The sequence below is a fragment of the Zootoca vivipara genome, chromosome 13 (genome assembly GCF_965207765.1).
Source record: "Zootoca vivipara chromosome 13, rZooViv2.hap1.1, whole genome shotgun sequence".
NCBI lineage: Eukaryota > Metazoa > Chordata > Lepidosauria > Squamata > Lacertidae > Zootoca > Zootoca vivipara.
In genome coordinates this window covers 37,217,602-37,240,786 of record NC_142596.1, presented here as the reverse complement: position 1 = coordinate 37,240,786, position 23,185 = coordinate 37,217,602, and the positions used below count along the sequence as shown (strand labels likewise).

Genomic DNA, 23,185 nt, shown 5'->3' with positions numbered 1-23,185 from the left:
ATATATAGCGCACTATAGGGAGGGACATTACACCCACCACATGTCCTTGTCTGAATGGCAGGGAGGAGGATGACTCCCATATAGCAACCCAGTTTTAGTCCTCAAAACACCCCCAAGACATATAAGTGGCAACATACAACCCTGTCAGTAAGAGTAAGGTACTTTATGCCTATAATGCTATCTGAAGAATTGCAGCCAATATACCCTTCCCATAGTTACGTAGAATTTATAATAAATAAATAATAATAATAATAATAATAATAATAATAATAATAATTTGTACCCCGCCCATCCAGCTGGGTTTCCCCAGCCACTCTGGGCGGCTTCCAACAAAGATTAAAATACATTAAAATGTCACACATCAAAAACTTCCCTACACAGGGCTGCCTTCTGATGTTTTCTAAATGTCAGGTAGTTGTTTATCTCTTTGACATCTGATGGGAGGGCATTCCACAGGGCAGGCCCCACTACCGAGAAGGCTCTCTGCCTGGTGCCCTGTAGTTTTGCTACAGGGAATTTAGATACCAGACCATCTGAACACCTCCCTAGGCACAAAAATATCTTAGGCTGTACTACTAGGGTTATTAACAATCTCTATCTATTCACACAAACAGCAACTTCATGTTTAACATCCTTCCTATCGCTATATGGCTCAGAAATTCTTTTAACAATGAAAGACTAGTAGCACTTACAGTACTATGTTAGAATAGGCTTATGTTTCACCAATGAAATCCTCACGACAGCGCAGAGAAATAAGTCTAGACTAGAATGCAGACCTTGTACAGCATACTTGACAGCAGGACTGTTGAAAGCTCTGGAAATACATTTGTGAATTGCCACACACCCCTGCTCGCCCACCACCTGATGCTGCAGCAAGTACTGCCATAACCAGCCAAGCATAAGCCACGGTAACAGCCATTAGGAAGTCAAGCCAAGGCAGAAGAGAAAAGCATAGCGTGGCATATTCAAATCTTGAAACCTACCTTTTTGGGGACACAATGCTGCAAAGAGGAGGGTGCAGCAGACAGCGAAATGACAGAAGGAGACAAAAGAGAGAGAGAGAAAAAAAAATCAAGAAAAGTTCAGTAAATTAGAGCCTAGAGAAAAACTCAAGAGTAAGATTGGAAGTCAAATGAACAAGATTAAAGAACAGATGAACACCCAACTATTGTATCACTCACGTTTTTCCTCCTCAATTCTCTTATCACATTTATCTTTCTAGACAATGTCTCTTCACCTAACTGCTTATGACTTCTGCACTTGCCCTTCAACCTTCCCTTCTACTCTCACTCCTTATATGTGACTGTGCTCTGTTGTTGAGGTTTTCCTGTTTCACACAATGTAGAAATTGGGTCTTTAGTGCTGTGGTACTTACCCTTTGACTTGATTTGACCTGGATTATATATATATATATAAGTGGTGCACAAAAAACGAAGCAACAACAGACAACTTAAACAAGATATTACAAAAACACAGAGTTAACATATAAAAATGGAATCCCCTCCCCTTGGAAAATTGGACAGGTGCATATTACATAATTTCAAAAACCAAACCATTTGCATGTGTGAAATGCTAAGAAATTTGTGAGGCTGTTAACCAAGCTCTTTGAAGCTTAACGTTTTGGGTCAAACAACCAGAACACATTTTCTCCAGTCAAGTTTCTGTGATTACAGAATACCAGCTGTTCTTCAGCTTATACAAAAGCACAACGTTCTCATGCCTGTCAGCCACTGGTCTTGTGCTATTTCTACTAACAATAAATGGAATATTTAGAACACTGACCCAAATCTCTGAAATGTCAATGCTTCTGACAAGACTGTAGAAACTTTAAGGCTTTCACAAACACTTGCCACATGAATAAGCCCCAGAGGAACATCTTAAAGGGCTCTTTCATCAAAGATGCCTCGTGCACTTATCTCTGCCCAGTTTTAGTACTTTTAGCTGTAGCCCTTTCCCCCATTTCTTAAGTTTGTCTTTATAGATTGTAAGCCAGTGTTTGAAATTAACTGGGTGCCCGGCACCTTTTGCTACTGGTGCAGGTCCAATTGCAACTATGTGGAGATTTCCGGGCGCCAGGGTGGCGACTGACAACTCCATCAAGCCAGCTGACGCGTGCCCAGCAAAAGACACACTCCTTTTGCTTCTGCACTGCCATGCGGATGATGAACCCTTTGCCGGGCATCTTAATCCTCCATCAAGGAAAGTACAGGGCTGTGGTGCAGCCTTTCCACAGGGCACCCAAATGCAACTCACAGATCACAGTTTAAAAACCTCTGCCTTAGTTCATAGTTAATACCAGTTCCATTTCCACTGTGTGTTTCTCTTTCTTGCATATTGGACAAGCGAATTTCTGTAAGAGCAATCTACAGTCAAGCAATGTAGTTGAGGTCACAGAATTGTAGAATCACAGAATTGTAGTGTTGGAAGGGACCTGAGGGTCATCTAGTCCAACCCCCTGGAATGAATAGCCTTTATCTGTGGTGACTGCAAGCCAGGTTTAAGGTGCCATTTGGCGTCTATCTGAGTTTCTAACACTGTTGTAAGCTAGAGGTTCTGTGCCTGCTTAATATTTCTTGTTTAATGTCTTTAGCGGTTTCGATAAATATTACAATGGTTACATCTCACAGCAGGTTGTTTTTCACTCTACCCAATATCCACACTGCTTGTGCAATAAAGTACACTGCTTAACTTGGTAATTTGTGTCACCTTGGATAGGGATTTTTTTTTTTGCAAAAGAGGTTTTAGCCAGTAGCAACATCTTTATGTCTTTTGTAAATGATGTTAAGAGTTTTATTTTATGAACACCAAAAGCATGTTTGTTAATAGCCTATGGTAAGCAAGACTCTCCTCACCAGTCAGACCTTTCCGTGTGCTGGAAAAGACCTTTGCCCCTTTCCCACTTTTCAGGGTTCCACAAAGACCAGCAGAGATTCCTTTCCTTGTGCTTTTGCTTTCTTAGAATGAAAACCTGCAGCAAGTCTTATTCTGCCATTTACGATGCAGCGCCTAATTTTAGAAGCAAATATTATTCATCGTTACAGCGGAGGAACTGAGAAACATTTCCGTGGGCTTCTTAACTTCTGTGGACAAGTTTGCATGTACCTGGATTCAAACTATTGTGCAGCTGAAAGAGACTTCATTGCATTTTCTATGCAGCCACTGAGTTGCCCTAGCGGTAGAGAGGAAATGCAGCTTCTAATCCACAAGCATCTACCCATGGTCTTGCTGCAGATGGATCAAAATCACTGTTCCAAGGGTAGTGTGACAAACTTACAGAAATAACCACCAGGAACTCAGGTTTTTTTTACCCAAGCTGTCCTTACTATGGTTCAGCTTATAAAAGGCATTCCCCTCAAAGTCCTTTATTCCAATCAGAGCCAAGTTAACCCACCTCTCTAGCAAGGCAGTACTACTGTGGGATTAATTTTATTTCTTGTTTTACTCAGCAACTTAGATTATATGAAGTCTGAGGAACAACATACTTGTTTTGTGTCCCAAGGAAAATCATGTGTTACACACAAATACATGTCATAAAATCATTTTAATTTTTAATGAAAAGTAGCCTTAGGAGGCTATTGAAGACCGGCAGAAGGGAACAGGGTGTGTTACCCTTTTCTCTCTAGCTGTTTTATGTTCAAAATCATCCATCTGAGCTACTACAGAAACATCTGGAACCATGTGGAAAAGAAAGCAGCAGAAGGCAATTTTGAGCAAACAACAAGTAAAAGAGGGGGCAGGAGAGGAATGATAAGGCAACTTCCAGCACTCAAAAATCCAATCTCCTAAGGCTTTTTTAAATTGAAAATCAGAAACGCTTGTGTTTTGCTACATCCAGCATGCCTTCTGTAGGTCTGATTCTGAAACAGAAGTTAAGCATCTCTCTCAAAACCTAACAGCTCTGGCTACCTTTGCCTTTACTTGTCTTCTGAGCCTCTATTCATTATAAAAAATGTACCTCACCTTTCTATTATTTTTAAGATGCTCAAGGCATCAAGTAGGCCAAGTAGGCCATCACAATTCCATCATCAACAAAAAGAAAATTAAAGAGGGGAAAAGTAACTCGCAACTGAGCAGGTCAAAAACATATTGCAAGAAGAATGCCTTTTATCAAAATGTTGGAATGCCACAGGGGGATGAGTACAAAACAAGCACACAAACACACCCTGATTCTATAATCTAGATTCTATAATCTAGTTCTATAATCTAGGTGCGGCATCAGAAAAGGATATCTCCTTCTTCTCCCATTAGTAGTTAAGGTTTACAAAAGCAGAGTAGACCCTCTTCAGATCTTAATGAAGGGGGCAACTTCATATGGGATGTCACAGTCTCTTAGATTATTTTAAGACATAATCTATTTAGAGTTTTAAAAAATCATGACTAGTGTTTGAATTAAGCCTTGAAAGAGCTCCACCACTATGGTCCTTGTGAAAAATTAAAGTTCTTGAAAAGCCCAATTATCAGAAGCTGAAAAAGCAAACATACGCATGTAACTATTCGGTTAAGTTGGTACAGTCTCTACACTTTTCCATTGAGCACCCACATTATTCTGCTTTTGCAACAATATCCACTTCCCATGTAAGTCAAGAGCATTACTAGAGGAGAGGGAAAGCCTCTGGAGTATGAATGAATCCCTTTTACCTCTTCTGTTTGACGGTTATCCCTTTCTGCTGAAGAGCCTTCTCATTGGCCATCTGCAAAAGCTGGATCTCCTTCCGCGAAAAGAGCCGAATTGCAAAAGCTTTCTCTAGCAATTTCTCAGGAGACACTGACTTTGCAATATCCCTAACGAAAGCTCGGATGTCCTGCTGAACGTTGTCTGACTCCATAGTCTGCCCAACCCGGACTTTATGAAAGAATTTGAGAAGAGCTAATGCAACACGGTATAGAACCTTGTAGCCCTCTACCAAGAATACATCAAAGACCCGTGCAACATAAATCAGAGGCAGTTCTCCAAAAAGCCACCGTTGCCAGTCTGAATATACTTCTAGCACATCCTCAGAAACTGCTACCATCAGCTTGTGGGCCGCCTGACAGTATTTGTTAACCAGATCGCCAAAAGTCATGCAAGATGACTCAAAAGCCAAGAACGTCTGATCAATGAAGTGCTTGGAGGGATCGTTGCAGGCAAGGATGCGACAGACCTTCTCAAAGCACTCTGCTTCATCCCTACTGTAATGGAGGAGAAGTGCTACCACTGAAGGCAGAGCTGGGCAGAATGATATGTCCGGGAACTGGCTTGCAATGCATGAAATTATCTTCCTGACTGCCACAATGCCTTCTGCATTCAGGCAGTAAGTGGGAACAAGGCTGTTGTCCAAAAATTCTGGAAGCGGAAGACTGCTGCTGTTACGTTTGCCAGCAATTTTCACCACAATGTCCCGGTAGACGTGGGCATCTGGAGTCACTGTGCGGCAAGGGATATCATTAATCAGTTTGTGGTACACTTTGGCTCTTAAAGAGTGGTTTTTGGCCCAATATCCCTGGCGAGCCAGTTGCTTCAGGTCCTGAAATTCTGTGCTGGTCAGTTCCTTTGCATCCTGGTCCTGGATTGTAGAATCCATTTTATCCCAGTCTATAAAGCGGCTATATTCACCCATAGCTATTAAGATAGTCTTTGCAGAATGACATAAAAGCAAGTATCTTATCTGGCCCTTGGAGCACGTTCACTTTTTCCTGGAAAAGAACAAAGCACACAACAGGTTATGGGTACTTTCATGTCAAGAACACATAAATTCTTCCTAGCGTGTCCTTTAGGTTTGTGCTATTGGCAGTGGAGTGCAAGTTCCAGACTGCCTGCAAAGGGGCTTCACTCAGGTAATTAATGGCTTATTACTTTTAAACTGGTGTATTTCCCTCCTCGGTTCGTTAACCTTTTCTATCTGCGCAATACACTGTGCTGTCGCTGAAAACTGTAGTAAACTGAGCTGAAGAATAATTTGCCTCAAACATTCCTATCCAGCACATCTTACTTATATGGTACCAGAAAGCAGGGAAGTGGGAGAAAATTATACAGGACATCAGAAAATAAAGATGCAAATGTAGGTTATTGCCATATCAGAATCCTCTGTCTTTTGAGGAAGGATTTGCCACAGGAGACTACATTATCAAGCTTTTGGGAAATGTAATAATAATAATAATAATAATAATAATATTTATACCCCGCCCATCAGGCCGGGTTCCCCCAGCCACTCTGGGTGGCTTCCAACAAAATATTAAAATACAGAAATTCATCAAACATTAAAAGCTTCCCTAAACAGGGCTGCCTTGGGATGCCTTCTAAAGGTCTGGTAATTGTTGTTCTCTTTAAAATAAATAAATAAATAAATAAATAATAATAATAATAATAATAATAATGGCTTCGTGAACATAGTAGGTCATAGGCAGGAAGGGATTTTACTAGCTGTAGCCAAATAAAAGCAGGAATCCTGTAGTACCTTAAAGACTAACTAATTAATGCCATAATAAATTAGTCTTTCAAGTGCCACAGGACTCTGGTTCTTTTTGCTGAACAAACAGGGCTAATCCTCTGGAAGATACAGCCTAACAAGTCAGGTTAACATAAGCCTGTACAACACTTGGAAGAGCAGGAGTCTAACAACAAAGTCAAGGATGTACGTTCAACATGCACATAGTTAGTCTGTCTGTGGAATGGCAATAAATTGTTTAGTTCCAAAGTTTAAGCAGCAGCTTTCCAATAGGAAAGCAAATTTGCTTTTGTAAGCAGAGCTTTGGAAATTCAGTATTGGCTGTTGCATTATGTGCTATGATGGACTTAATAAAGACAAGTTAAGTGGTCCTCCATCACTTAAAAACCAGATAGCTTTAAGAAATTAAGTGTCTATCAATATGTTTTCTATAACGGGTTACACTAATGCTTGAAATACTGGCTCATGTGCCAAGAGTGGTTGTCTCACTTCTGTTAAAATTCTGAACCTTTGCCTACTCTAAGGAAAACACGCTTATAAATACTGCGTATAAATAGGCATGGCAATGAGGGCAAGAGTCCTTGTCCAGTTAAATCTAGGTCTTGGTTGAATATTAATCTGGATATCTGAGATTCCACATTAGTCTCAAAATTAGCATGGTGTCAGATCAAAGGCTATAGCCAATGTTAGTCCTACTCACGGGTAGACCTATTAAAATTTATGACCTAACTCAGGCACATTAATTTCAGTTATTCTACTCTGATACAACCCATGTCTTTAGGAAGCCCTATGCAGGTATGGTTTCAAACTATATCAGGCACATGAAGCGAATCAGAACTGCATCACACATTACCTGCAACATTCAATGATGGGTATATATAGAATATCACTAATCTGTTGCTTTGCTGGACTAAAACACCAGTATTACTGTCCATGCTGGCCAAGGCTGATGATATTTGAATTCCAACTTCTAGAGGGCCACAGGTTAGCCACTTTTATGATACATGGTTAAAGGTCTACAAGTGGGAACTGTTGCAGCATAGAGTTCTTCTGTTTAGAATTCCAGCCAGCCATGCCCTTTTCCAGAACACTCCATTCTATTCCCCCCAAATACCCCATCAGTATTTTTCAAAAATATCTCCTCACCCCCTTAAATATTGTTTCCTTTTTTAAAAAAAATACTTCTACAAATCTAAGCCTGCCAATTTCTCCTGCTTGCCAGAGTTGGTGCCATTTTGGCTATGAAAGGATCCACTCAGAAGATGAGTTTACTATTAGTATACAAGTTGCAATCAAAATTTCCTCTTTGGTAGAGTTCCCTTTTCTCCTGCTTCAACATCAACAGATCAACCTGCTTGTATATTCCAGTTAAGTATACAGGTTTACAGCAGAGCGCATAGGTGAAAATCACAGCTGTTGCCCTCGAACATTTGGTTATTTTTATCAGGCTTGAAAATAGCAGCCACCTTAAAGACAATTCATCTATTTATGGCATGAGCTTCTGTACCTTTTGAAATCTCAGTGTCTGTGCTCCGCAAAATATATTCGTTTTAAAATATGCACAAAGAGTTTGACCAAAAAGCAGAACTGAGAAAAACAAAAGTAAAACCCCTGCAAATGAGAGACAGTTTGGATTTAATGGCAGAAGCCAGTTTCCAGCATTGCTGGTTACCAACAGGTTCATTTTTTGCTGAGACTAGAAGTGTCACTGTTGTTTTTAAAAAGGGGCTGGGATTAGGAGGCGGAATGGGAAATAATTAGTATTTTAGTCCACTGTTATGGATTAACCAACAGGGATTAAGTGTTCCTGGTAAGGTTGTTTTGAGTCACACCCCTGATTTGGTCAGATTCCCAACTGCAGACTGCTGCCTCTTTAGTAGCAACTCTCCACAACACTTTCTGCAGAACTGTGAACCCCACAGCCCCTATTCCAAAAAAAGCAAAAAGCTATTTTCTATGAAGAAATCCAGGTGCTGTAACTCGATTAAATAATGCAATACTGGTGATTGTGTCATGTAAATTAATCTTGTTAGTCACAGGGAGGCACAAAGAACTATGATGCTCTGGTCTCTATCAGTCGTCAGATCTGAATGGATGGGAATCTGATCCTCCACAACTGGCCTGTCTATACAGCTGAGCTGAGCCACTTCTTTTATTAGTCTGAGAAAATCTTCTCCCTCTTGGCTTTTGAGATTGCATCAGCCACAGCACCCACTTTCTGGTCTACCGTTGCAACATTAAGGGCTAGAAATTTGCTGAGAAAGAAGCCGAGATAATTTTGCTGGATGAAACCAAGGTCCAGCTAGACAGCATTTTGTTTTGCTTCCCAGAGAGATCTAAACAGCCCTGCTTCTACACAGCAATATTTGAGCTCTGTACATAGAAGTATCATTTAGCTATTAAAGTGAGTAGCTGTAGACTTAAACACAGATTCGGCCATGGCAGAAGGGTCTGATAAAAAGCCAGGATAGGCACAAGCTTTTGAGCAACCTGCACACAAACCCTTTGCTCTCACTTGACTCTTCTCTTTGCCTGCTAATGTAAACAGACCAGGAAGGCTCAGTTAATCTTACCTATTGCTTACAGGAACTATGGTTAATAGTTTCCAACTAAGTCAGGATATAGAGGCCAATTGTGGTTTCTATAGTAGCAAGCTACAGAAGAAGGGAAGAGATGAAACCTTGATTTGAGCTCTTACCTGTAGTCCACCAGCTCTTACCTGGTGAATAAGAATTATCGCTGTCAACCAAGTTTTTATAAAAAGTCAGATCTTTAATTCATTTTGGGTCATATACACCTAATGTAGGTGCAAATATTTGGCTAATAACTTGTAGATTTATTTGGAAGGGCAACATACCTTCTTTGGTTTGATTAAGAAGAGCAGGCCACTTTGCATTCCCCCAGAGCGCTCAATCAAGAGCTGTGTTGACATTTTATACAGTCAAGTCTTTGCAAGTTAGAGAATGCAGTTACCTTTTATTAGTACAAAAATACTGTAGAAGTGAAAAAGGTTAACACCCCCTCTTCCTTAATTTATGTTTTAATTCTAACATTTCTTACCATTAATGCTACAAGGACAAATATCATATTCACAAATATGGGACTAGATCCACAATACCACACAGATGCCCAAATCTTTGAATTAATGCAATGAGCAGAATGAGTGTAATGGGACCTCACTTTATACAAATAGACTTTTTCCAAAGGCTCCATTCTTTGTATCAGCTCCTCCAGATTTCTAAACAAACAAACAAACACACTTCTGTATGGTCAGCACTTGTTCAGCGATTATTTTTGTCACATTCTTGAATTGAGCAATGGATGTTACTAGTAGACAAGGTAAGGTTTGTTAAGTATCAATTTCATGGTATTTACACTGATGCCATTCCTTATGGGTATTGCTGTATTTAGAAGAGGGACCACTCTACTAGGGAAGGGCTACTGTGGGGCCAGGATGACTAAATTCCCAATGATTGTCATATTTTGTGTGTGTGTGTGGGGGGGGGGTAAAGAAAAGCTCCAAGGGATTTGCAAAGCTTCAGTTTTCTTTAAACAGACATGCAGAAGTCTAGACAAGTGCAGCAACAGGAAACATTAGATTTACTGAACAATAAGACATGCATTATTGGCAAGAGAAACAATTGTCTCACCTCAGGAAATGTCTACCCCAGTGCATCTATGAGAGTTAATGAAATACTGTTTCTTTAGTGGAATTGTCCAACACTGATGCACTGAGTTCAATGGATTGCCTTAATGAGGTTAAATGGAGTTCGATCATCTCCCTGTGAATTGCCTCAGGCTTTGTGTACATCAGCATCAGCTTCTCTCACCACTTAAACTGCGACTACAGGAATGTAGATCACAGTAACTCATACTAACCTAGCCAGCGTTTCAGGTGACAATTGCTTCCTGATCAATTTTTATAATAATAATAATAATAATAATAATAATAATAATAATAATAATTTATTATTTATAAATTTTTACTCCGAATATATATATATAACTGGTTCACACAAGACGACGATGGGACTATAGGCTGCTGGAGAGGGCCTCATAGTCGCTTTGTTCCTCTGTGGTCCTTTTTGCTGCTGTATCATACTAAGACAATACAAGGTGTCATCCAGATTGGGACTTGTGGTTACATTTTCTGCTCACTAATAATGAGTTGTTGCAAAGAACAAACCTTGGCTGAAACTCATGGTTAGTGGGGAGAATGCTTACTCACGAGTCCTGGTTTGGATACAGTGTTCAAAACTCGCATTGTTCTAGGCATATTTAGCAACAGGGAATTTCATTACCGCAAACAGTTTCTGAGCTCTGGGTACAGTACTGCACCTAAGATTTCAGATTAAAACTGCAGAGTGGAAGGAAAGTAGGACCTTTTTCTGCCTCCCCACTTCCAGCTATTCTCTGAAGACTGGAGAAGAGACCCTCTGGGGAGGGACTAGACCATGTGAAAAATGAGCATAATATTTTAGCTGCAGTTCTTTCATTTTCAGTTTTGTATTCTTGTTATAAAAAAGTGTGCCTATACATTCCGTTGTTGCGCCCATAACCTAGGTTCAAGGTGCCATTTAGCTCCTGGCTTTCATATCTCAGTTTCTAACACTGTTTGGATGATACACTAAGCCAAACCTTGGCTTAGCTTGGCGTGGCAGCAAGGAAGACCAAGGAAAAGCAGAGCTTGTGTGAGGTCCTCCCTGGGAGCAAACATGTTTACATGGTCTTGCTAAGCCAACAAGTGTGTTGTGTGAATCAGGCCAGAGTGTTATTGCAATGAGAAAGGCAACTGAAGCACTTTCTTTGATAACAATACCATATAAATGAACCCAACAATTACTTCAACTTCATTTTTGACAAAGCCCAAATACCAGCATTTCTAGATCAAATACAATCAAGAGCACTACAACATACTGTAGTGAGGAACAACTATCCAAACACAGTAGCTACTTGTGCTACCTCCTCCATTTAGGGATTATTTCTGAAGACAGATGAAATTGCATTTTTCTGTTGTGGGTATGAGAATCAGAGGTAGGGTAGGGAGTACATATGTCCATTGTGGACTATCAGAACCCAGTGTCTTACTCCATTCTGAGAGAACTCCGCTGCCCTGGAAATCAGACCCTAGGAGAAACCAGAAATCCAATCTGAAAACCATGTTAGTACTAAATGTAGTTAAATAAAGAAAAGCATAATTGTGTGACTGGCAGATGTGGCATGCCACATCTAACCCCTCACTCTGCCTTCTATGAAGAGTTCATGAATCAAGTCTTGTAACCACACAGCTAACTCAAGAGCTGCAAATAGAGCGGCGTTAAAAACCCGCATTAAGATTCTTCAACTCTTTGTAATGAGTGTTAGAGATTACTATACGCATTTAATTTCAGCTGGCTGTGCAAAACCACCAGGAGCTAAATAGTTCTCCAGAGATCCAGACAAATAATTGGTGTTGGGGAAAGAGAAGGTTTTGTGACTAAGGGAAAGATGGAATGGCATTTCCAAAAACCACTCAGCATTGCTTGAGCAGCACAGATGTGATATAAATACCACCCAATCAAAAGCAGAAGTGCTGTTAAGAAACAGAAGGATTCAAACATCAGCAGTTTCCTTGGCTTACAGATGAACCCTGTGTTAAGCTTACATTTCCAAATGCAACAAAAATGGCCCAATAGCCACAATAACCTTGGAACAGTGCTCAGTACTTCACTATTATCTTGTGTCTATTTAATTACCAGATTAAATATATCACATAAGACTATCTTTGGTGTGTCAGAAACCAGTCCATCTAGTGTATGTATGTATGTATGTATGTATGTATGTGTGTGTGATTTCATAGTTGTGTATATCAGATACTACAGGAAAAGAGCTTTTAACAGTTGTATACTATCATCATACTATTAGGAAGCAGGGGGGGGAGAGGACAGATTTGGTTTATTCTCCTTTTAAAACTTTTATTCATGCAATTTTAACAGCTTTTATACACACATCTCTTTTCCCAAGACTTCACAATCCATATCTCTGTGGCATTCTAGGGAAATCTTGATCTCCTGCATATCCTGATGTTTCACCCATAATCATTTCAAGTCTTCCCTTTTTTGATGTTATCTACTGCTCATATGCTAACTCCTACTTGTACCGTAGGTTAAATTGTGTATTGTGACCTCTAAGATAATCTCCAAAACAACTCCACTCTTCTCTTCTCTTTAACTCATCCTTATTCCTTAGTTTTGCTGTCATGGTTACTAATTCTATGTATTCTATCTATTTGTTATGGCGAATTTCCTCCGTGGCTATCTCTTCTTCTTTCCATTTTCCCCCCCAAATACTATTTTAGTTGCAGCAGTCACGTACAGAAAGCTATTGAGTGCCTTTTTTGGAATGTCATCACCTATTATCCCTAATGGAAAGGCCTCTGGTCTTTTGGGAAATGTGAGCTTTAGAATCTTTTTTAATTCTGTGTGGATCATTTCCCAATAATATCTAGGGCAGGGGTCCCCAGACTTACCAGGCTTTGGGCCGGTTCTCACCGCGCCGATCGCGTGGCGGGCTGGAGGGTGGGGGAGCGCGCGCCCGTGCGCATGCGCACGGGCGCTTACTGGCGTGGCGGCGCACTTCCAGGTCGGAAAAAGCGCTGGAAATCGTTTGTGCGCATGCGTATGGGCCTCCCCCGACCCGGAAGTGCACCAGAAATGACCTCTTCTGGGTCGGGAGAGGCCCATACGCATGCGCACAAAGGATTTCCGGCGCTTTTTTCTGACCTGGAAGAGCTGCGCGCTGTAAGAGCGGGCGGCGACGACGAGGGTCGTCGCGGGCCGAATTGGCAGGCCAATTGGGTCGCATCCGGCCCCCGGGCCGTAGTTTGGGGACCCCTGATCTAGGGTATTTACACAACCACCACATATGAATCAGGATTCCCTTTACCTCGTGGCACTTCCAACATAAATTAGACCCTTTTTAATTTTCACTATTTGCTCAGTTTATTCTACATTTGTGGTACCTGCATATCTCCTGGCAGGCTCTACAGTAAATTGGGGCAAGGGAATAAGAACACACACACAGTGCTTTACATCTGAGGGGTTTTTTAAAGTACCGCTTTCCACACATCTAACTGCTCATATATACTAGACCAGGGTTTCCCAAACTTGGGTGTCCAGCTGTTTTTGGACTACAACTCCCATCATACCGGTACCTAGCTAGCAGAACAAGTGGTCATGGATAATGGGATTTGTAGTCCAAAAACAGCTGGTAGACTCTAGCCCACCAAAGCCTACACCATAATAAATATTCTAGTCTTTAAAATGCCAAAATATACTTGGTTTTTGTTGCAACATGCCAGACTAACACATCTAGTGACTGAAAAATGTTTATCCTTTCAAAATACAGAAGAGAACATCTAGGCATATTCACCTGTAAAATTTGCGCTTAGATCTCATTTAAAACATGCATGCTGCCACCTTGCATATTTTAAAAAAAGAACTCACTTGGATAATTTTGCACCTTCATTGTCCAAAAATCAGTGTGACGGAGAACTTGACCAAAAGACCAGGTGAATGGCTATTTATTAGATTCCCTTCTTCAGATTAGGTCACAGTAGTAGTTTGCTTTATGTATAAGAGGTCTGAAAACAATTTCCCATGTAAGTTAAGGGCTTTGTTGAAATGTGGAACATGACTATTGATCTGTCCAGTTGTTGGATTCCATTGTTCCATGAGTTCATTTATAAATTGACAATAGTGCCCTGGATAGACTTCAGGAGATAAAACCTACGACTCCTTGTATCTTAACAGTCCCTCAGTGCCATAAGATACAGTAAGGCCAAGCACTGGAAATGTGGAAGCATACCACTGTGACCTTGTGTTCTGCATATTCACAGTAATCCAAGCAGAGTATGCGTGGGCAATAATCACACACTAATGAGCACTTGTGTAGTATAGTGACCAAGAGCACAAACCAGAAGTCCTGTTCAAATCTCTATCTATTCAAGAACACACTGAGTGTAGGCAAACCACCACTGCTTATTCCCAGTTTGTGAAAATATTTCTGTTTTCTTGGGTTGGTTCTCAAGCTCTGTGAAAGCATTCACAGATTAAGTGAATCGCTGCAATGAAATCTAGTTTGTACAGCAAACACAGAAGGGAGAGGAGTGTATGAGCCCAAGGCTTGTGCTTGTAAGAAACCATTATTTTGGTTATATCTGAAGCAGGCAAAGACTTTGAATTTCAGCTCACTGCATTTCATGAACCAACACCAACCTACAGAAGTCAACAGAAACCCTTTCTTTTGTGGAAATTTTTTAAAGAAATTGAGGACCATCAAGATCCTCAATTTCTACAACCTACTCCAGACACTGGTGAACCCAATGCCAGGTGTAAGGAAGCCAAGTATTTTTTCCACCTCAACTGTGTATATGATTGAAGTGATTTTTTTTTTTGGGGGGGTGTCTAAGTGCCCATCATTGTAAGCAGTGCTGTATGCATAGAGATAGACTTGCCTACTACAGAGACTGGGGCACATGGAGATTCTGCAATATTTTTCACACGGAAAAATGTCGACTCCCCACATTCAGTCCCAGTTGAAGGTGGTTAGACAAGTTGCTAAATTTCCCCTCTGCAATATTTCATTTGTGCCCCCATCCCCACTTCATGAGTGAATGACAACTACTGCCTTGTATGGGAGAAAAGGTTGTACAAGGTCAGCACTGGAATAAAGAGTAAATCTGCCCCCTGCCCCTGGTGACCCCCAGTTACCTGGAGTGGCATTTTCATCTGTGTTCCTCCATCACACCTAGTTAACTTTTTACTTCAGAACTGAATGGAAGCCACCCTGCATCCACACAAATAGATCTTCACCTAAATACCGATAACTCTGGTTTACTCCTTTTAAAAAAACAACAACAACAGGATGTATTTCATTCACATTGTTTACAAGCTTGGAGCATCTATGCAGAATAAGTCAGAGATCGATCAATCTGCTTCTTTCATAAACAGTTGATTTGAAGAAAAACCTCATTTACTGCTTGTAAATTGAGTTTCTCACAGACTGCAACCGACTACCCACAAAAAAATCTGCCTGGTAGACTGTTTTTCTGTACCAGTAAGAACAAACAGGTGGAAAGACTAGGACAAGAGCCAAGAATTCAACAACAGCAAAAAGGAAAATATAGAGATGTGGAAAAGGATGCAAGAAATAAGTGCCTCTGATAACATAGAAACATTAGTCTAAATGTAAAGGTGCAATCTGTCTGAATTTGTTCTTAAAATCCCCAAAAGAAAATAAATAAGAGGGGCTGTATAAAGGGGAAGACTACTGGGAGTTGGATGCTGGTAGTATGCTATTACTATTATTTTTGTGGGCTTCTGATCCATTCTACACAATTGCTGTTAAGCAGTAAGAGAATGCATGCAGAAATGTCCCCAAAATAACACTACAGAATAATATACAGCAGGCTTGCCCAGCAATGCCTATAAAAATATGTAGTTTTGTGCAAGCCTTAAAAAAGAAAACATGCTTGGCAGTTAGCACTGAGCATATTTTCCTCAATCTGATGAAGTAATATGATCAAAGCAATTTGAAAATGGATGAGGAAATTCTGCTTAGTAACAAGGACATATTTATTGTCTTCTGTCATAACCAAAGCTATTAGCACTCCTTGCCCCTCATGTCCTGAAAATGATTTTTTTACAGGTTCCTTTTTGCCTCCCAGATTCCCTACTAATTTTACCCTCTATTTCCCCATAAGAGTCCCAAACCAATTTCCTCACCTCCCTGTTTTTCTCACTTAAGTTGCCAGCTGTGTACCCCCTTCCAGCCTAATATGCTTTAAAATTATTCTGTTATCTTAGCTGTACCTCCAGCTTATAAAAATATAAATCTTAAAAGTGGTCAGTTGCTGATAAGTCAACAGTCTCCCACCATACTGGGCCAGCCCACACCCACAAGTTCAGGTATCACTTGGGGTTAGTAAACACAGCAACCTCCTCCTTGCCTCTGACTCTAAAAAGAGATACTGTGATAATGTCCTGCATGTGCAGTAAAAAGAATGTCCAGTTTATTTAGGTTGTGCACAAACACACTGATTTTTAACATTAAAAAAACCCTTTAAAAAAAGTGATGATTTGGAGCTTACTACACATACATTATGGGACACGGGTGGCGCTGTGGTCTAAACCACAGAGCCTAGGGCTTGCCGATCTGAAGGTCGGTGGTTCGAATCCCTGCGACGGGGTGAGCTCCCGTTGTTCGGTTCCAGCTCCTGCCCACCTAGCAGTTCGAAAGCACATCAAAGTGCAAGTAGATAAATAGGTACCGCTCCGGTGGGAAGGTAAACCGTGTTTCCGTGCGCTGCTCTGGTTTGTCAGAAGTGGCTTAGTCATGCTGGCCACATGACCCGGAAACTGTCTGTGGACAAACGCCAGTAAAGCGAGATGAGCATGCAACCTCAGAGTCATCCGCGACTGGACCTAACAGTCAGGGGTATCTTTACCGTATACATTATGTAAGGCTGCCAGTGTGTCTACCCTTTACAAAATGGACAGAAGCTAATTCAAGCATGTTCTCACTGAAATGAAATACAGTTTGCTTAGATATGTAAATGACTGTGTGGTGCTGGTTTTCAACACTGATGCATTGCTAAAATCACAATCATAGTCCCAATCAGTTTTTTTCTGGGATTGTTTGGAAGGTGGGTTTCTCTCTCACTTTAGTTAGAAGCATCAGTTCCAAGAGCCCAGCAGCGCCAACAATAAGGCTGTCAAGTGTTTCAGGATTCAAAACTTGTTATCTTATGAAATATGATGTAAGATCTTTTTTAAAAAACATCAATACATCTTTATTTGCTGTTAAAAAAAACAACCCACAGGTTCCCTGTATGGGAAAAGAAAACCAGATAAAACTATAGCATGCATATGGAAATAGAAGTTACTACTATTGTAGTAACTGCGCGAAGCAAGGGTAGTGTGAATGCGGCTAAGGTTGCTCAATTACCAATTAAATTCAGGGCTGGGGAAAAAATCCTTTTCCCCACCCTACAGATATAGGCAAGGCTTTCATTCAGGAGTCATGAGAAAAAGTGGCCAAATTGATAACTCATGCTTGCAATCAGTCTAATTAATTACAAATTCATGAATGTTTCGGAAAACATTTTCAGGGGAACATGTATTCTGAAGTGATACAGCAAACACCGTAAGTCATTTCAGAATCCTAGGCCTGAGAGATACAGGCTTTTTTATATAATCCACAGTACAAAGAGTAGTAAAAGGGCAAGTTTTGTTTATTTAACCTATAGGATATTGGCAATTTCAAGTTGAACAGTTTAGTGCATGAGATTCATGCATCATGTGATTAAGAAAAACATAAACAGGCACTTAAACATGCCTTTAAACCTAGTTGATTGTGTTTATACAACAACCACTCTGTAACTACGAACAATTCAGGCTGCTTGCAGTATCAACATCCATTCTAGAGGTAGCAACTGCTTCACTTTAGGTCAGGCATCCCCAAACCTGACCCTCCAGATATTTTGGGACTACAACTCCCATCATCCCTAGCTAACAGGACCAGTGGTCAGGGATGATGGGAACTGTAGTCCCAAAACAACTGGAGGGCCGAGTTTGGGGATGCCTGCTTTAGGTCTTCAGCATCTGATTCCAGTTACATATTTCCCAAACTAGCAACTCCACATACACCAGACAAGCACCATTACACCTAATGTCACCAGCCATATTTTACAGCAAGAGGGTGGGTTGAAATTTCAGTGCTCACTCTGGAAAACACAGGGCTAGTCAAAAGAGAAGGCAGAAGATATAGCAAGGATGCCGATTATGTGGGTGGAGTTGTGTAAACAGATCCTCTATATAGTTATGTATTTGGGGAGTCCCACCATATCAGTGGGGCTTATTTCTAGGAGGACACCCTTCCCCTCATGCTGCAGAACCATTTTTTTGCATTTGTCTGCAAATTCAGTGTTTTAAATGTCCCATGTCAATGACAAGATTTTGTTTTTCCATCTGTAGGAATGCACAACAGAAACATCCCCACAACCACCATACATGCAAGCTGGGCCTCTAATTCAGCCCTCAATAATAATAATAATAATAATAATAATAATAACAATAATTTATTATTTGTACCCTGCCCATCTGGCTGGGTTTCCCCAGCCACTCTGGGCGGCTTCCAACCAAATATTAAAAACAATACAGCACCAAACATTAAAAACTTCCCTAAACTGGGCCGCCTTCAGTCTTTTAAAAGTAAAATAGTTGCTTATTGCCTTGACATCTGCTGGGAGGGCGTTCCACAGGGCGGGTGCCACTACCGAGAAGGCCCTCTGCCTGGTTCCCTGTAACATCACTTCTCGCAGCGAGGGAACCACCAGAAGGCCCTCGGTGCTGGATCTCAGTGTCTGGGCAGAATGATGGGGGTGGAGACGCTCCTTCAGGTATACTGGGCCGCGGCCGTTTAGGGCTTTAAAGGTCAGCACCAACACTTTGAATTGTGCTCGGAAATGTACTCAATCATCTATGGGTGGCATTCAGCTGAGTTTTACTCAGAACAGACCCACTGAAATTAAAGGCCTTAACTTAGTAATGTTTATTAATTTCAGTGGTACTACTCTGAGTAAAACTTAGTTGAACATCACCCAATACTTGTACATAACTCTGTTTGAATGGTGTTTTTTAAATTATCTCATCAATTATCAGATTTCTTCATACACTGGCCTTCATGTAATGGGCTAGGATCATAGCTGCCAAGTTATCCCTTTTTTAAAGGGATTTTCCCTTATGCTGAATAGGCTTCCTCGCGAGAAAAGGGAAAACTTGGCAGGTATGGCTAGGATGCAACACGGGGTTGTAGCCCAACCTCAAGCAGGTGCCCCAGTTGAACCACTTTTCTTGTTTCTTTGGATTTCATTTCATTTTTAAAAGAGAAGGCAAAGGGGTGCAGCAGAAATGTGGAGGTGATGAAGGAGAAAGGAGGCTAGTATAGATGAAAACAGAAAACAGGACATTACTACATCAGGAAGAGCTTTTTAACAGTAAGAGCTGTTCAACAGTGAAACAACTCCTATGAGAGGCTCTCCTTCCTTGGAGGTTTTTAAGCAGAGCTTGGATGGCCATGTACTTGAGATTCCTGCATTGCAAGGGGTTGGACTAGATGATCCCCAGAGTCACTTCCAACTCAAGGATAACGATACTATTCATTTTTTTAAAAAAAACAAGTCTTATCCCAGGCACCCCCAAACTTCGGCCCTCCAGATGTTTTGGACTACAATTCCCATCATCCCTGACCACTGGTCCTGTTAGCTAGGGATCATGGGAGTTGTAGGCCAAAACATCTGGAGGGCTGCAATTTGGGGATGCCTGTCTTATCCAGTGCTGCAGGTTGGGGCTAAGATGGTGGGTCTGGAGTGTGAAAGGGATAAATACTACTGCTTTAAGGGTCTTTCTTCCACACAATTACAAGTGACCCAATGTCTAGAAGAAAAGCTGCTGGGATTCACATCTTCTGGGGAGCTTTTCTATATTTAAAAAAAGGTCACTTAGAGGTAACCCACCTTATTCCTCCCCGGAGTTCAAAGCAAACACACTGTTCTCTCCCTGCACCCCTTTTATCCTAACAACCACCCCGTGCAGCAGGTTAAGACTGAGAACCTGTCACTGACCCCAAGGTCATCTAGTATGCTATGGGGTTGAGTGGGGTCAATCGACCCAGGAACTCCTGAATTCTACCTTGACACCGTATTAATTAACCGCACGCCACACACACAGACCCCGAATATAGACGCACAGTGGGCTCCTTGGCGGTGGCACTCTGCTCATGCTCAACGACATTGCCCCCTTTTGTGTAAACTATTCCACACACTCCACAAATCCATCATCCCTGGAAACTGGGACGGGGGAAAGAGGATGAAAAACAGAAGAGGACTTCGGCTGAAACGAAACCCTGCAAGTGAGATACCCCGCTCAGCCCCCGCCTTCCAGGGTATTCCTGTATTTCTCCCACAATAGCTGCTCTCCACAAAAAATACCGCGCTCCCACCCAACGCTAAAACGGCCGTCTCCACCTTGCCTTTGCTCCCAGCCCCCTCTCCCGGCAAGAGGTGTGGGTCGGAGGCGCCCCCCGCAGGCTGAGTGCGCCCTCGCGCCCTCCCTCCGCGTCTGGCCCCTCTTACCTCTGGCCCCACTTCAGGTATCAGCTCGTAAGACCCAGCCCGCGCAGGCGCACTTTTATACCATTCTATCTTCCTCTCCTTCCTCTCGTTCGCTCGCTCGCCCCACCTCCCCCCCCCCCCCGCGTATTTTCTTTACTCACCAACCTCACAGTTCATCCATGTACACACCTCCTCCGGGAACCCTTGCGGCGGCCACGAACGGAGCAGATTATAAATAGCGGCTCGAGGCGCATGCGTAGTAAGGTCATTTCGGAGTTTAGGGCCGCGCACGAGACTTTTCGGCGCAGGAGGAGAAACCTTGGCGCGTGCCCCCGTGGCGTGCTTGCGTGCGTGCGTGCACGCTCCGCTCTGCTCCGCCGCTGCATCGCACGCTTGCAGGCTGTGGCGTTGTTTCAGCCTGCCCTGTACAGTACTGTATTTTCCTTTTTCCCGCCTTTTCCCTTTCCTCATGCAGGGCGACGACAGGAGGGCGTGGCGTGGCTTACACATTTTTAAGGAGCTCCATAGCTCCCAGCTGTTGCTCTGAGGGCGTGGCGAAGGCCGTTGAAAATATCCCTGCAGAGTTAGCTGTGTTGTTTACCCTGTTGTTTTTTATCTCCTCAGATGTATCTTAGTTGGATCTTCTTTAGTTACTATGTCTCGTTATAGGGCCTATACCTAAAAGGCGATGTATTTTTTTTTTAAACCACTTGATTATACATGTTGACATATGGAAAACAACTATATATAATTGCAAAAAATGTGAAAGCATATATCTTGAAATTTATGATTCCAAAACACCACAAATAACAGTGAAGTCCATATTTCTAAACATGTAATTGGTTGCTCATTACATGGCCTATAATATGTAAATGTAAACATTATTTTGTCAATCCAGTCTGAAACACATGGCATGCTATATCCCACATATACCCATTTTACCAGCAGTGAAATTTGCCACTTCTATATCATGTAAAATTATGTTTTAGCCCAAAAGTAATATTTTAGGCTCTAGTGACAGTAATCACGCATATTCCTCATTCTTAAATTTAAATATGACTATCATAACCAGCTGAATGGCTGCAGAGGAGCCAAAATGGCAGTTGGTCTGTTGCTGAATGTCTTCCCCCTCAGACACAACCAGGTGGAAATGGCTGCATGGCAACCCTTAATCCCAAATTGTAACCGTTACACAAATTAATCTATTCCCTGGTTTTTCCCTCCCATCCCTCTGTAGTTTATCCCATTGCCCATCTTAGACTGTGGGCAGTCCAGGGGATTTGCCCGCCAAGAGCTGCATCAGACGGTTGGGCTTTACCCTACATAGGTGGGCAGGCAGCACAGCGCAGCCCCACTTGGCTGTAGTGGGGGGGGCGCTCCAACAGTGTTGGTGGTTTGCCTGCCCCGGGCACTGGCAACCCACGCTACATCGCTGATGCTGTGCTGAGGATGTTTCATGCCTGCTGCATTCCAGAATACTTTCCAATGACTATGGATAGTTGTACAGTATTTTAAACACTAAGCTAGTAGAAAGCTTGCAAATATGGCTTCTCATTTGAATGTGGTATACATAAGAACATTCACAGTGCAATCCTGAGAATGGACTGGGAGCCTATCTACACAATCCATTTAAAGCAGCACCATACCGCTTTAAATAGTCATGGCTTCCCCCAAAGCCAAAGCTTCCGCCATGGCCTCCCCCCTGGGAGCTGTGGCTTGTTCAGGGTGCTGAGAGTTGTAAGGAGGCACTCGTTCCCCTTACAGAACTAGAATTTTCAGAGTGGTTTTACAATCAGTCCTGCTTGCAGGGGACTCCTGAAACCGTAGCTCTGGGTGGGGTTTTCCTAACAACTCTCAGCACTCTGAACAAACTACAGTTCCCAGGATTCTTTAGTGGAGACCATGACTGTTTAAAGTCATATGATACTGCTTTAATTGTGTAGTGCAGGTTGTTGTTGTTGTTGTTTAGTCGTTTAGTCGAGTCTGACTCTTTGTGACCCCATGGACCAGAGCACTCCTGTTTTCCACTGCCTCCCGCAGTTTGTAGTGCAGGTAAAAGGTAAAGGTAAAGGGGCCCCTGACCATCAGGACTTATTTGCAGGTGAGGATTGTAGTCTCAGTGATTCGAGGTCAGACAAACACTGAGAATGTGAGACCCCTTGTGGAGATAAGAAGGAACTACCTACTAGTGCCTGGAGAAAGATGGCATACATATCTCAATAGTGTTTAAAATATCATTAGCCTATACTGTAAGGAGAAAACAAAACTGATCCACCTGCCACAATGAAGTGGTTATTAAAATGATGGGGATGTAGTATACATGATCAAAGTTAATTACAGATCCAAGTTAACAACCTGTTGCAACGAAGTGGACTTTAATGGTTTTTAAGCACCCAGGGCCAATTTACCCCTCCTAGAGTGTCTCTCTTCTTTAAGGAATGGAAGTTCTTAAATAAGATCTTAAAGAGGCAGGGACCTGGTTCGGATCCTAGCACAACTTCTCCTTTCTGACATTTTCCTGTAAGCACATTGCCTTCTCTGGGAAGTTGAAATAGGTATGTGGAAATAGGGTAGCTGTTCATTGCTATTGTTTCTTGCTATGGAAAGC

At 41.9% G+C, this 23,185-nt stretch overlaps 1 protein-coding gene across 8 annotated transcripts in view; it reads right to left on the bottom strand.

Annotated features, from left to right (window-relative positions):
- The window catches only part of TBC1D24 (TBC1 domain family member 24), a 33,548-nt gene extending 12,674 nt beyond the window's left edge, over positions 1–20,874 (bottom strand). For 2 of the 8 annotated variants that reach the window (XM_035131458.3, XM_088656639.1), the window contains exons 1-3: positions 20,599–20,717; positions 4,639–5,673; positions 984–1,001 (exon numbers count right to left, since the gene is read on the bottom strand). In XM_035131458.3, coding sequence (XP_034987349.1) covers positions 984–1,001; positions 4,639–5,597 — 977 coding nt within the window. In that variant the 5' untranslated portion in view covers positions 5,598–5,673; positions 20,599–20,717. Of the gene's footprint in view, positions 1–983; positions 1,002–4,638; positions 5,674–8,998; positions 9,021–15,175; positions 15,308–20,598; positions 20,718–20,738 lie in introns of those variants that run through there. The other 6 variants (XM_035131461.3, XM_035131460.3, XM_035131464.3 and 3 more) reach the window with 6 other exon arrangements.
- Between the last annotated feature and the right edge of the window lie 2,311 nt (positions 20,875–23,185).